Source organism: Festucalex cinctus, chromosome 6 (genome assembly GCF_051991245.1).
Source record: "Festucalex cinctus isolate MCC-2025b chromosome 6, RoL_Fcin_1.0, whole genome shotgun sequence".
Classification (NCBI taxonomy): domain Eukaryota; kingdom Metazoa; phylum Chordata; class Actinopteri; order Syngnathiformes; family Syngnathidae; genus Festucalex; species Festucalex cinctus.
In genome coordinates this window covers 12,192,941-12,207,895 of record NC_135416.1, presented here as the reverse complement: position 1 = coordinate 12,207,895, position 14,955 = coordinate 12,192,941, and the positions used below count along the sequence as shown (strand labels likewise).

General features: G+C 38.8%; 3 protein-coding genes and 1 non-coding gene across 4 annotated transcripts in view; 2 read left to right on the top strand and 2 right to left on the bottom strand.

Annotated features, from left to right (window-relative positions):
* klhl5 (kelch-like family member 5) overlaps nt 1-3,423 on the bottom strand; it is a 28,833-nt gene extending 25,410 nt beyond the window's left edge. Inside the window, exons 1-2 of the mRNA XM_077523288.1 lie at nt 3,349-3,423; nt 1,627-1,792 (exon numbers count right to left, since the gene is read on the bottom strand). Coding sequence (XP_077379414.1) covers nt 1,627-1,628 — 2 coding nt within the window. The 5' untranslated portion in view covers nt 1,629-1,792; nt 3,349-3,423. The remainder of the gene's footprint in view (nt 1-1,626; nt 1,793-3,348) is intronic.
* On the top strand, nt 1,712-6,514 carry LOC144020148 (uncharacterized). The gene is made up of 10 exons (XM_077523290.1): nt 1,712-1,976; nt 2,565-2,843; nt 3,282-3,557; nt 3,752-3,862; nt 3,953-4,000; nt 4,622-4,657; nt 4,739-4,780; nt 4,851-4,883; nt 4,981-5,031; nt 5,511-6,514. The coding sequence occupies exons 1-10, from the start codon at nt 1,724-1,726 to the stop codon at nt 5,585-5,587; spliced, it is 1,206 nt and encodes a 401-aa protein (XP_077379416.1). The 5' UTR covers nt 1,712-1,723; the 3' UTR covers nt 5,588-6,514.
* fam114a1 (family with sequence similarity 114 member A1) lies at nt 5,833-14,372 on the bottom strand. Its single transcript, XM_077523289.1, has 13 exons — nt 14,228-14,372; nt 12,720-13,010; nt 10,800-10,884; nt 10,489-10,718; nt 10,212-10,346; nt 9,995-10,147; nt 9,769-9,910; nt 8,057-8,148; nt 7,512-7,676; nt 7,293-7,438; nt 7,152-7,224; nt 7,023-7,076; nt 5,833-6,417 (listed from the first exon to the last, which is right to left on the bottom strand). Exons 2-13 carry the CDS (start codon nt 13,002-13,004, stop codon nt 6,292-6,294), a joined length of 1,686 nt encoding a protein of 561 aa, XP_077379415.1. The 5' UTR covers nt 13,005-13,010; nt 14,228-14,372; the 3' UTR covers nt 5,833-6,291.
* Nucleotides 14,373-14,727: 355 nt separating this feature from the next.
* Nucleotides 14,728-14,799, top strand: trnap-agg (transfer RNA proline (anticodon AGG)). Its single transcript has one exon. It is a non-coding gene; the product is annotated as a tRNA-Pro (tRNA).
* Nucleotides 14,800-14,955: the final 156 nt, after the last annotated feature.

The following is a 14,955-nucleotide window of genomic DNA, read 5'->3' as shown; positions in this document are numbered from 1 at the left end:
AAATTATCATAATGTATGGTACAGTACTCTGGAATATGTTATCATAGCTAACAGTGTTGTTGTTGTTTTCTGACATATCTGACAAGATTCACACACAAAACTAAACACAACAGTCCAAGATCAGCAAAGACGCATTGTATCTGTTTTTAGAGGCCGTTCAAATCCTCATATTAATTATTAAATATTTGTCAAAAGGAGACACAATGCATGTGGTAGGTCTGGCTATTTTATATGTTTACATTTAGGACTCAAATGACTTACAAAGGCTGCAAGAAGGTTGCACTGTTTAAAACAAAATATGATTGAAATATGTTTCCAAGACCATATTTTGCTCCCGCTTTGTATTTCCACATCACCAATGCAACAAATGCATAATATTTTTGATGCTGTCCTCAGCTCAAATTTGATTATGCGTGTATTTGGCAGGTGATGTGAGCTACATAAACCTCAGAACCAACATGAAGCAGTTTTTCTTTTGTATCTGTCTGAATTTTAGCAGCTTCCAACATGTTCAATAGGCTGTCAACTGTGTAGCAGAGATAAGACCTCACCTGGCATCCGTGCCTACTACTGTATTTGTAATATGTGCAGGTGTGTGTATCTCTCAGAACTGCAAATACACTTCACTGCCAATAAACATCAAGTAAAGTCAAACCAGTGGACGAGAAAAAAAAAAAGTTTTCATGTATGTGTACAGGTTATTATTAGAACTGATTGTTGATAAATGAGCATCTTTTCCAGCAGCGAAAGCAACAGAGAGAACAACTTTTTAACCGTAACAATGTTATTAAATGCACCAAAAACAAAACAAATCTTAGATAAGAAGTGTAGGTCATTCATTGGAAACTGTAGTTGTCCCCATGCTATATTACAACACCTGATCAATTTTACACAAGCAATCCACAACAAGCAGACTTCTTACCATTAAAGCTACTGAACGCAGAAAATTCCATTTTGAATCGCTACTGCCACCTGTTGACGAATAATTAAACTGCACACACCCTTCTTCACGTACACAATGCGCACATAACGTCACATCCCAGACAGAGGGCGGGAAACTCGAACCCAAGTCCAGTCTGAAAACTGTTTGGTCAGGAATATGAACAACTAAGGTCTAAATCTACTAAATAAGAAAATGTTACGGTCATAAATGGTCAAATAAAAAGGCTATTGTAAAGATATTTTGGGGCAAATTGTTACAGAAAGCAGTTTTAATTTTAGCACAATAGCATGCCAAAAGTGTGCTTCTCTCATGGCATATCAATAAGCACAGTACTGTCTGACCTGTAATGTTTAAATGCAGCAGAAATTACCTCTCGTAATGATAGTGTTGATATTAAGTGGTAGAACTTTAAAAATTTAGCTCATATCCTAGTAGAGTATTCATTTTGACTGGAAGACTGTGCACATTATTATGTAGTTTGTTAAAAATAGGACAGACAGTAAATATAATCTTAACATCTCAAATTTTGGGTGTGCTTGATTTTTTTTACGGGTTATTCAGCACCCCAAAAAATGAGCTCAACACATACACTCTACATCATCTATATGCCATTGCTCGCTGAGTATATATCACAGTCGGTCTATCTTCACACACGCAATCAGACACTTGACATTTCGACTCACATATTGCCAGTAGATCCATTTGTGAACCTCTGCGCGAACACAACAGGAAGTACGAGCGGAAGAGAAGCGTGGCGTTGCAGCAGCGTGCCGTGTGTGGATGGCCCTGTTGCTTAATCGCCTGCCTCGTCCACTCCTCAACCGTGAGCGTTTCCTTTGGGGGCTTGGCCTGCAGCAAAGAGATGAACAAAGAGGCCCGGACGTTGTGAAATGGAAGCGGGAGGCAAATCGCTCAAGTTCAACTTTATGCTTAGTGTGTGCGAATATGACAAGGTCAATCGTGACAAAGCTTCTCGTCCTTGTGATCTTCATCGTCATCATCTGCCTCGCAGAAATTTTAACTTCATACAGAGGTGAGAGGTTAAATGTGTGTTTATTTTCATTAGTTTGAACGACTTCCACAGGAAGTGCTTCTTAGTTTAATTACCTTCTACTTGGGCATTTGAATGTTTCACTCACATCGTATTCTGTTTAGCCTTTCCTAAATGTTTGTTTTCTCAAATATTTCAAAATTCAAAATGTTTTTGGTTACTTCAGAAAAACCTAGATCATTTTATATTCAGAACAAAAAAACAAACAAACATGTATTGAGAAATGACATCAAAACCAATAAAAACTGAAAAACATAATTTTATTCAAAATTTAGCATGTGTAGGATTAACTTAAGTTTTATTATGTCTTTTGTCGTTGCGTCTTTATGCCTGAGCTCCACTCCACCACGACTGTAGTAGCAAATGATTTCCGCCTTATGTAACTTTGAAAACACAATTTCCTCTCTTGGCTCGCTGCCACGTGCTCACAGCCAGCGGTTTCCTCACTTATTTTTCTTGCCTTTTTCACTCTTACCCCATTTTGATATGTTTACTCAAGAGTCTTTTTCCTCCACTTCCCACACGTTCAAATAACTGCTCTAATATCTGGATTGTACACTCTCCTTTCAGTGTCAAAAGTCAACCTGGTCTGTTTGCCGTGTGAACGGGGCAAGCGAGCGAGGAAGAGAGAGAACTGGCAGAGGGCAGATGCTGAGTTGAGGAGAAAGACGTCATGTGACCCTCCTCCCACCCCGGGAGGTGAGGAATGGCATGAGATGTGTGACGAGAGAGAAGCCAACAAGAGCCCAACATTAGACAATGCAAGGAGTGAAGACCCACACTCAAGTTTTTACATGTGTGAAACACAAGGGAGTGTGACGGAATTGCATAGTAACAACACACCTTCAGGTAACAGTTATGATGTAGTCTTTAAGATTGTCTGCAGTTTGAAACAAACTTTGAAATACACTGTAAAACAGCTGGATCAAAAATAACCCAAATTGGGTCAAAAAGGGATTGACCTAACTTTTTGGGTTAGTCGATGTACCCAAAAATTGGGTCAAACGAATAACCCACTATACAGCGTTGGCACAGTCAGTAACGTAACTACTTCATTAATTACTTGAATTTAAAAGTAACTTTATTTACTATAAATACATTCAGGCCTGACATAGTGAAATGAAATATTTAACTGTTAATATTGTCACTGTAAACTTAACATTTCTAATGTTATTAAACACCAAAGTGATCCATTCATTCTACTCAAACAGACAATTAATGAATGCTATAAAAGAGCTAGCATTTTCCTCCCACGCAAAACTCATTTGATACATTTTCCACTTCCAGCTGCAAAGGTTCACATTGAAATGTCAGTGAAGCTTCAACTCGGAGATGCTAACTTCCTGAAGCTCACCTTATATGGCCACAGTAATTCCAGCTCCCTCCACCTTCAGCCACCTGAGGAGAAAACAGAAGACGGAGGTCCCAGTGTGGCAACTTATTGCTGTGCACTAGCCCCACCCACTTCACAGACATCCAATCACATCGTTTGTCTGCTGAGACTGAAAAATTACACCATTATTTCTGCCGCAGAAAACAAGACGTTTCGAAAGAAACAAGAAGGTTTGTGTGGGAATTTTTGACTAACACATACCGTTTAACTGTACTAAACAATAATATGGGTCAATACAATCTTATCAAAGGCAGGATTTTTGATGTAGCTCTTGCACTGGCTCCTACTTGATTACGCAAATGAATCTAATGTTGAGTCTGCCGGTATATCGTTGATATTGAGTGTTGTGTCTTCTCTTGTCCAGATGAGTGGGGTGGTGTGTTCAGGATCCTCTGGCTGGTTCTCTTGTGTGTCATATTGCTGACTTTGACCTTGACTTTCCTCAGACAAATAAAACAGAGTCAACACCGCTGCAGTAAGACACACACATACAGTTTAATGCACACAAACCATCCAAATTAGCACATTTAATAGAATTTACCTGCACGTGTTTTATGCCCATCAGAGAAAGTGCATCTTCTTGGTTATGGCTTCACTGAGCAGCAGTTGAAAGGTGAAAAAAAAAAAAGAGAAAAAAAGTACTGTGTATATGTATATGTACTCCTGAAACGTGTACTTTTTCCTGCCGTAGTAAAAATTTCAGTTTAAAGCAAACGTAAGGAATATTTTTGCTGTTGTGCAGTGCAGGGCTCCGGGCATCCACCTTTGTGGGGGCGGGGTTAATTGCAATGGACAGAAAAACTGTCTATACATGCCAACCAGAAAAACATTCCATCCGCACCCCAACAATGATTGTTTTCTAAAGGGGCATGAAACCATAGGCGGGGGTCTCCTTCAACACACCTGATTCCCCTGATCAGCCTGATCATGAATCATGATCCTGATCATTTGAATCAGATGTGTTGGAGTAAGGAAACATCTAAAAGATGCAGAATAGTGGCCATCAAGGACAGGATTTGGACATGCCCTGGGTTAGGGTTTTAAATTGGGATTTTGAATTTGGGTTATGGTTTAGAAATAGGGTTTCAAGATAGGCTTAGGGTTTTAAACTAAGGTTAGGGTTTCAAATGAGTGTTTTAAACTAGGGTTAGAGTTAAAAAAAAAAAAATTTAAATAAACATTCTCATGTCACACCATGTATCAAATGAGATAATCTGATGTGCATCTTGATTAGATGGAATCAATGACACCAAGATCAGCCACCTAAAAGGTAACTTCCGGCACATATTAAATACATGTGCGTGCATTTAATAAAGTAACACAAGTTTCATTATTAATTGAACACTTAAAGGGAGAAACCTTCACTGTTATGAGCCTCGCCCGACATGGTCAGGTCAGTATGAAAATAAAGTCGAATATATGGGAAAATATGTGCTGTAACTGATTTTCTTTTTCCATGATAGGACTATCATCGATTGAAGAGGTTGTAGTAGCTGGTAGGAAATCACAACACGCATACACACTCTTCATCACGGATGATAATAAAACAGATTTGGATGGATGAATCTTACTGTTCATGATCTTTTTTCCCAGATGATGAAGAAACTGTACTGGATGGACATGTGGACCACTGTTACATGACTGGTAAACCAACATGTGCATAATTGTAATGACAAGACCACACTTTTCCCCAAAACTGTTGCAGTCATTCTTACCATCTGAGTATACATTTTAAGATAATCAAAAGTTTCAAACAATTGAGGAATCTTGGGATGGAAACCCATTTGCTGTACAAGGTTGTAGAGAGCATTACGTGGTCTATCGTAATTATTGTGCCAAGGCACTTATTTCATGTAGTATCAATACAGAAATAATGTTGATATATAATCACAGATAGTATAATGGCTCATTATGTTGTATAAATGACAAAAGGTGGACATATAAGCATATTGTACATTTCATTGATCTGCTCATTTCATTGATATACTCACCATTTAATTTCAGACTTGTGGATTTATTTGTTTGAAACTTTAAATTTCGCAATCTAAAATGCATGACACATTTATTTTGTGTTATTATTCATCTTTGACTATATGTGTCTCACATTGATATCTCTCTTACAGCTAATCTGCATCACCGTCCAACAGTGACTTTCCCTCACAGAGGAGCTGAGCTGCTGATGGACAGAACGCTGCTTTAGCATCGCAAAGAAAAATAAACATCATCATGACTTAAATGTGAGCAAATATCTGGGATGCAAATGAGGTTCAAAGTGACTTTGTTTTCAAATGTTCATAAGAATTGCATGGCAAAGTTTCCACACATAAATCTTTCCCATACTGTAAGGCAAAAAGGAAAGAATCTTTTTGTTGTTGTTTTTTTTACGGTTCTCTAAAGTGTTGGCTAAAAGGTGTGTAAAAAAAAATAAAAAATTGAGCACATACCTGAGCTCTCAGAGCATTTATTTCATAACTAGACATTCCATTTGCATTGGATCCTAGTAGGGTGAATGTTGAGAAAATATATTGGATGGGTTATTTATAACAACAATACAGTAATCATGAATACTGGCATTTGAAGAGGAAAGAAAATCATCTTCTGTCAGTCAAGGCAATGGAGTGCAAGTATGCTTATTATATTTTGTATAAATGTAAACACCAACACATTTTTGGTTATTTTGAGTTTTTGGAGATTATCTTTGTATGAAGCGTATGGCTGGAAGCCTCCATGTGAAAACAAACAACAGCGGGCTAAGCCACACACGGCGGCGGCCTGTGGATCATTTAACGTGTCAATGTTAGCTTTCTATTATACACATAAATAAACAGCTTCTAACAACACAGATAAAAGCACTTAGTGTGGAATTTCGTTATCCTTTCTGTACAATAGATGTGTGCGTGCGTGTTAGTGCTGCACGTGCGCTTCTGGTTCTTTGCAGGTTGTACAGCGTTGGCTCTCGATGTGGGAGATCTGCAGGACGGGCAGCAGAAGTTGAAAGGCGTTTTGGATGTAGTTGGTGCTATTGGAGCCCTGAGGACGGAAGACCCAAGACCTTCAACAACAAGTAATCACAAGGGACAATTCCCATCAACACTTCCTAAGGTGGCCAGGTGTCCTCATTTATGTAATGTCTTCAATGATGAAAATACACCGTGAGTCTGATGTACAGTGTTCCCTTGTTTTCCGCTGGGGTTAGGTTCCAAAACATATCCGGAATAAATGAAATCCGCAAAGTAGTTAGCTTTATGTTTTACATTTATTATAAATGTTTTATGGCTCTAAAACCCCTCACCACACAGTTTATATGCATTTCTCATCGAGGCATTTACATTTTCTCATATTTCTCTCGTTTAAACATTCTCAATGTTCAAATATCATAAATTTTACAAAACTGGTACATTACTGTAAAAAAAATGTATGAAAAATTGCATTTAAAAAATCTGCAAAACAGCAAGGTTGTGAAAAGTGAACCGGTTATAGCGAGGAAACATTTATTTAAATATGTCCTCATTTTTGCCCTTATGGAAGTGGCCACCCTTCTTGTATACAGTATAACATTGGTTTTAAACGAATGTGCTGCCCTCTATAAGTTTGTTCATTAATTACAAGTGGAGTTCAAGAGGCGCAGCTCTCACCTCCAGCAGCACACTGTCAACCAGCGGACTGAGCTCCTCAGCTTTCCTCTGACACTGACAATGACAACAGCGTGTATGAATTCACACAAGCATTTTCATTTCAAATTGTGCACACTGGCTCAGGCTTACCCCAACGAGGAGCAGCGTGTCCGAGAACTTTTTGGCCAAGCACTCCACCTCCTTACACATGGCGCATGTCAACCTGCCAGGAAAAGTGAGGTTGAAGCAAGTCTCGCTGCCGTCTCACGCAAAGAAACCGAAAACGCACACCTGGTGAGGACATGTGCCTGATCCCTTGCGGGTTTCTCCTGCTCTTGCTCTTGTCCGTGTAGGACGAGTTCTGCCACCTTGTGGAGCTGCTCAATACTGCGAGCTGTCACTTCGGCCAGACTGCCCACTGACGACATGTAGACAGCCTGCAGAACAGACAGATGCAATCACAAGTATTGATCATTGGATTTATGGCCCACCACACTGACGACACCTCACCTCCACAGATTTCAACCCGTCCTCTTGCTTCATCTTTGCCTCCTCCTCCTCCTCCTCCTCCTCTCCCTTCTCTCCTCCAGGCTGCTCCCGCGTCTCCGTGCCAACTGTCTCCGTAGCGACAGGCCGCTCCACCTTGCTCACCCAATCGTGGGCGCTTATCCGAGCCTGAAGTTGCACAATTAGGAGCTGTCAGCTCTGCATAACAACCATTTTTGATGTATTCTAATCTAATCACATGCATCAGCGCATTTTGATGATAATATATTGATTCCATACAGTCGGTCTCATTTGGCTACAATTTTTTTTTTTTTTGGGTAGGGACAAAAATTATCTAGAGTCTTCGCTTTAATCCAGCCTTAACCTTAAAATAATTGGTTAATTGATTTATAGTAAATAATAAAATAAAAATATTAGTAAAAATAAATTAATTGATACATAATGTACATTTATTCTTCTATCAAATCATTTAAATAAATACAATTATATTAATTAAAAAAAATAGTACAATAAAAAAAGATTCTTTGATTACTAAAATACACAATTACCTTATTGAGTTTGTCTGGTGTAGCAGCGATGTGAAGCTCAAACAGCAAGTCAGTCAGAACACTCATAAACTCTTCATCTACTTCATCTGCTTCTACAAAAATATGCACACAAACACAGACAGTTACACTTCAATCATTTTCAGGGCAACTTTATATTTTTAGAAAAGCCTTCATAGTCACAACAAAAATGTAGAGGTTCAAATACTGTTGCGTAATGACACATGACTTGAGCTGATCTCTTCAAAGATGCTATTGCTGTCATTCAAGTAAAATTGTAGAATGTGTATCCATGTTTTCACATCTTTACGTACAGCAGTGCACATTAGAATGACATATTAGTTGCAGAGGAAGTGACAATAGCCAAATATTATACTCGAGTAACTAGAGAACCCTTACATTAGAATATTACTTAGGTGCACTGGTAACTTCTGATTTATTATTTAAATAACACATGGATGGCAACTATGGAAAAATATAAAATAGGAGTATGCAAATTCAAATATTGCCAATCAAAGTCACTTTAAAACTTTTTTTGTTTTACATTCTGTTTAACATACCAAAAACTGTTTGTAAACTTTACACAGTAGCACACAATGGGCTCACCAGGCAGGGACTATTAATTTTATACAGTATATAATTTGATCATAGCGAACTTCGACAGGTGGTTTCACCCACATTTATCAGCAATGGTGCTGACCTCTGTTTCATTACTCAAAAACAACAGGTTCTGCCAACTCACATTTTTATCTTCATTTTGGTGTGTGGATTATTTTTTTTCTTGCTGCTCCTTTTGAATAGAGATGTAATGATAAGGGAAATATCATTATATTGCAATACTAAAATTGCTACAATATATTCGTTGTCATGTCATGTTAAAAGCAGCACATCTGTTAAAAGGCGAGCCTGTATTCCATTTGTGCAGTTATTGCACCCTCTGGTGGCTAATTTATTAGTGCATAGGCATGTTTTGGCCACTACGGTGGTTATCACTCCTACAAATTAGTCATACCAGCAAATAGTTTTCAACATCTCCTTCAAAAAATAAAATAAAATAAATAATTTTGGCCCGCTTCACCCGAATAAAACATTGTGAACTACATAGACCACTTTGCACCGCACATGACAATGACATGGCCAAGCCTAATTCTCAGTCACTGCTGTTATGTACAAAAACGCAATATTGTGTTTTTTCTCCCAATAGAAATTGTATTTATTTATTTATTTATCTATCTATCTATCAATATCATGAGTATTTACACAGTTTCGTGAGCTTTTTTTTTATATTGCCTACCTCCACAATTTTGTGACAATTATCGTATCGTGAGGTTCATACTGTGATATTTATCATATCATGATGTTTGGATATCATTACATCCCTATCTTTGAATGTGTACAACCCTTTCTACAGTGAAAACAGAAAACTTAAGCGGGTCTAAGTGAGTTGGAATAGGTCAAAAGTATGCGGCATAAGAACCAATGTAACAAGTACAATTTATCCTAAAATTTTATTAAATTGAGTAAATGTAGATTGTCTTTATACTTATTTTGAAAATAAGTGACATCAATAAATACATAATTTACATTTGTGTGGCAATTAAAATGTTACTATTGCTTCATAATTGCTGGTACAGTTAGGAAAGATTTTTCAAAGGTGTAATCCGTTTCCAATAGGGAAAATGATTTTAAATCCAAATTGTCAACACGTGGGTTACCCTTCGTCTGCTCTTCATCCCCAGTCTCCTCCTCCTTCTCCTTCTCCTCCTCTCTCTTGATGAAGACATCCTTGATGAAAATCAGCTCCTTCTTCACCTCCTCCTGTTCTTCTTCCTCAAGGGAGGAGAGGTACGCTTGCACCTGTGGGCAGCACTTGGCCTTATTTCTCCATTTGCATCCGCCTGGATCCAATATTTTGTATTCTTTCTCAAACTCTAGGCTGACCTTGGCCTCGCTTTCGTTGGACAAAATCTCGAGAGCCTCCAGGTGGGACAATCCCTGGTAGTCGTCGAAAAGAATCCCATAATGAGCCGTGGGTGCGCTGACGGGCTGGTTGCTCAGACGCGCTCGCTCCTTCTCCTTAGCTTCCTTCAACATCTACAAAACAATACGACAAATGTGGAACAACGCCTAAAGGGGGCGGTGAGCGTTCTGATCATACCTGACTCAGCGAGGCAGTCTTCTGCATCAGTGTCTTGGTCTTTTTGAAACCCGGGTCGCTCTCGGCCAGAACGGTCATGGTTTTCTTTCCGATGAACTCCAAAGCATCCAGACCGCCGCTGATCACAGATTTACCCTGAGTCACAGCGTGACATTAAACTTTTGTCAGGGAAACACACAAATAGTCTGGACTTAAAAAAAAAAAAGGAGATTATCCATGTTCAAAATGAACTTCCTTGGTAGTGGAAAAGATTTCAAGGCAAGTTTTTCTTGCTCACCGTGTTCTGCACAGCGTTAGAGATAGCAGAGAAGACGCCCCGGTTGGAGGCGGCAGCGCGTGGAGAGGTCGACTCTTCCATGCCTGTCAGCTGGACGCTTTCCCCTCCTCCCTCTGGCTTCTCCTCCGCTGTGTCCTCCTCCTCTTCCTCTTTGGCCTCCTCCCCCTCGGAGGTCCTGTGGAGACGTAGAGCTTCTCCTGCCTTCGCCTTGACCGACGTCAGACTGTGACCTGTTACGCGCAGAGAGAAGACGGTGAAAATCCACAAAAGGAGACAGAAGATGGATGGATGAGGTCACGTGTGAGACGTACCCACTGTGGAGGTGGCGCTGCTCAGGAGGGATTTGCCCCATGAGCCCCAACCTCCCCACACTTGATCCTTATTCTGACCTGAGCTCTGCACACAACAACACATTTTCGTGATGTGGAGCATTGCCTCATCATCTATTTCATGACTATTTCATGATACACCATTCGATGTACTCTGTCTCTCTCCCACTCTCTCTTGTATTGTTGTAATTTGACTTATGATTTACGTTTACACCACACTTGTTTGTTAGAATATTGTGAAATTGTCATAGTAAATGATTAAAAGACTGCAAGTAAACGTGTTTATGAGTTAACAACTCTAATTGTAGATAAAAATCAGTCTTTCATATTATCCAATCCATCCATTTTCTTAACCGCTTATTACTCACAAGGGTTGCGGGGGTGCTGGAGCCTATCCCAGACGGCTTTGGTCAGTAGGCGGGGTATACCCTGAACTGGTTGCCAGCCAATTGCAGTCTTTCATCTTAATTCATGGTTAATGTAAAATAATAAGAGAGAATGAAATGAAATTAAAATGAAATGGTTCACTTGCCTTTATTTTAGCTTAACCCTAATCAGTCAAAACATCCATCCAACCATTTTCTTAAGCGCTAATTCCTCACAAGGGTCGTTCACATATAATCTGATATTTTGTTGACGTGAGTTGAAGCGCTTCATGAAAGGCTTTGGCGCCATCTTATGGTATCTATACGCAACTACAGTTAGATAAATAAATAAATAAATAAATAAATGTATTCACATACCATGGCAAAAAACAGGAAATATTGGCAATTTTGGTGAATAATATAATGGATGATCTCAGTTTTCTTTATGGCTTTGTTTTGTTTAATGATTGTGCGAATTTGCTTTATATCTTAATTTGAACTTCATAAAAAAAATAACGTAAAGGTATTTTGCTTAGTCACTCATGCATTCTTTCCAGAATCTTAAAAATTCTGGAAAGATATAAAGTTAAAGTTATGAGTATAACTGCATTTTTAGGGGGGTGTCACTGTCAAGTACTTGAAGATTTTTGCTATTTGTGGCAGGGCTCCGTCATTAAAACTGTATTTATATTGCATATATTTTTTGTGCAAGTTTTGTTTTGTGCTGTGTTGTGAGATTTTTTACATGTAAAATGTGCCTTAGCGCAATAAACGCATTGGAGATTATTTTAGTTTAACGTATGCACCCTTAATACAGTATTCCCTCGTTTATCACAGGTGTTAAGTTCCAAAAACTAGACGCGATAATGGAAATAAGCGTTAATTATTTGTATTTATTTTTTAATCCCATTAATTATAAATATATATTTTTTTTTTCCATTTATTATATATGCTTTTTTCGTTTTGGTATGATTTTTACTTTATTATTAATGGGTTTTTTTTATTCATCATATATGTTATTTTTTCATTTACATTCATTTTTTTCCATTAAAAGTATGTTGTTGTTGTTGTTGTTGTTTTTTACTTATACAGCACAGTATATATTTTTTTATTTATTTTTTGTTTTTTTTTTCGTTTTGGTATGATTTTTAGTTTATTATGAATGCTTTTTCATTCATCAGTTATTTCATTTACAGTCATTTTTTCCCCCCCATTAAAAGTATAATTTACTTATTATACAGCACAGTTTATATTTTCTATCGCCGGAATGCAATGTTGTGGAGCGACGGGACAGAAACCGTTGGAAAGGTCTCGTCGAGATGAATCCGCAGATGTCCCCGGTCGGACGTGGGATTCGAAAGATACGGCCAAGCAAAGACCAACAAAAAAATAAACAAACCAAAAGGCACGCTGAAAAAAATTCACGCTGCAAAAAATATGCAAAACTGCGAGGCCGCGAGAGATGAACCTGTGATAAACGAGGGATTTCTCAAAATGAATCTACTGCATATATCTCTTCCGCTGAATAACCACTAACCTCCCCATCCTTCTCCTCCTCCGCCGCATCTGGCTCCAGGCTCACTGATTGGTCACATTCAATCAGCTGATCCTCAGACTCCAGTTGACTCGCCGAGGAAGTCGGGTTCTCTCTGGCGTCCTCGGTTGCCTCCTTGGGGGTCTGCAGGACACTCTCGGGGATCTGCGGAGGATGCTGAACTTCAGCGGGCACAGCGGGGTCTTCAGGGACATCGTGGGCACAGCTGAGGTCAGAGATTGGGGGCTGTACAGGTGGAGGAGGGCTCTCTGCATCAGACTGGGACATGGTGATCTGAAAGTGGAGATATGACTGTTTTTAAGACAGTGCATGATTAAGGTATTTTGGATGGAATCTATGCAGTGTTGAGCATTGCTGGCCTAAACTGTACTGATGTACATTTACAACCTTAATTCTACTATTTCTTTTCTTCCATGAAATTTTATCCATTAAGTCTATTTTCTTTATTTTGTAGCATTTCTCTTGGTTGCACCTCTTCCAGTGGGGAAATTTTACTGTTGTACAACGGTCTAAAAATCCAACCATCATCCATGTTCTTTACTGTTAACACAAAGATTTTAAAAACGACTCTATAAGTACACTTTCATTTCGTGTGGTTTATTGAGAACCCCATTAGCTACTGACCCAGCAACGGAGCTAATTTTCCTGGGTATTGGCGTGTGGAATCTACAGCCTGTGCGTGCATTATTAAAATGCACCATCATTTTTAAAAACTGATTTAGTATGGGCCCCCTAGCCAATGCTTTTAGAGTGAAAAAAATGAGCAATATAAAGTTTCATTAAAACCAGAAAGAAGGAGAGTTAAGATGACAATTGGGTTCATCCCTTTTAATATACAAAATATACATTAAATTACCAATCGACATGCCGTGCATGTATTAAAAAACAAACAAACAAACAAACAAACAAACAAACAAACAAACAAACAAACAAACAACAATGCCATCCCTCCAGATGTACTGGTGGAAATTGTGAGATGCCGTATTTGAATGGTAACCACTACTAACCAAACAACAGTACCACATTGCCACCTGTTGGTTACTGACTGCACATATTCACAGCACTTCTGTCACCCCGTTTTGTTTACACTCGCTAGTGTGTGCAGAAACTTTGATCAGATTTTTTTTTTATTGTCTTAATCAGTCTGCCGAAAATTAACATAGCATCGTAGGGGGGAAAACACAATTATAATGACTGGTATGCAACATTTTTTAAACTAACCAAAACACCCATGTATCTGTTTGACAGCAAAGCAAAAGCCTTGTCAGAAATTCACTAGTTCTAACACGAATGTACAGAAGATGTTAATTTTAAAACAATGACAAATAAGAACACGCTTGCAAACGTGACGATTCTCCTCCAGCTGATTGTATGATTGCCCCAAAAACGTATTCAACAGTGCAGAGAGTTTATTGAAACATGTTTGTCTTGTAAAGCGGTGGAAATAACCAACTTTGTATTGTTTTTGTGAAAGTGACAGCGTAACTCACCCGTTCGGTACCAGCCGGCGGCTCCTCTTCCGCCCCGCCACGTCGGCAGGCGGGTGACTGTGAGCTACGACATCGAAGAGTAACAACAACTGTCAAGACGCACGTCGCGCCTTTCGCAAACGATCGTTTCCTCCATATCGACACAATAGTACCGAAGAGTAGCACCTCTCAAGATGTTTCACTGCTTCTCCTCGGAAGCTCAGGGTGAGGGTTAATGTTAGACGTGACCTCTATCTCTATGAATGTACGCATAAATTGTCGAGATGCGTTTACCGAAGTGTAAAATGTGTTGACTTGGTAACACGCAACTATCATACGCGGAGTAATAACGCCAAGATTCCACTTTTCTCCATATATTACGCAAGAGTTAAACGTTATTGACCGAAGTGTAGGGAAGTAAAAAGCAGGCAGAATCGTCAAAATAACAGACAAAATTTAATTTGCATTAAACCTACACAATACAGTTTAAATTTAGGTTTATGTTAAACTTGATGGCGCGTGGCTCGTTGGTCTAGGGGTATGATTCTCGCTTAGGGTGCGAGAGGTCCCGGGTTCAAATCCCGGACGAGCCCACTTTTTTTTTTTTTTTTCTTAATAAATCTTTTTACTTTTAATGGGGCTCTAAAACACATCAATAGCCTCTCATAGTAACATTCAAATTAAACCTTACTACTACTGCTGCTGCTACACAAACCTAATTCCACCAATCAACAATAATACCACAAAAC

Bases quoted from the DNA above. Each gene is read 5' to 3' on its own strand.
- LOC144020148 (XM_077523290.1), top strand. From the start codon at position 1,724: ATGGCCCTGTTGCTTAATCGCCTGCCTCGTCCACTCCTCAACCGTGAG. The intron at 4,658-4,738 runs GTAACTTCCGGC...GAACACTTAAAG, and splicing joins CAAGATCAGCCACCTAAAAG to GGAGAAACCTTCACTGTTAT. The intron at 5,032-5,510 runs GTAAACCAACAT...TCTCTCTTACAG, and splicing joins GGACCACTGTTACATGACTG to CTAATCTGCATCACCGTCCA.
- fam114a1 (XM_077523289.1), bottom strand. From the start codon at position 13,004: ATGTCCCAGTCTGATGCAGAGAGCCCTCCTCCACCTGTACAGCCCCCA. The intron at 10,719-10,799 runs GTACGTCTCACA...TGCGCGTAACAG, and splicing joins CAGCGCCACCTCCACAGTGG to GTCACAGTCTGACGTCGGTC. The intron at 7,677-8,056 runs GTAATTGTGTAT...GTGCAACTTCAG, and splicing joins CACCAGACAAACTCAATAAG to GCTCGGATAAGCGCCCACGA.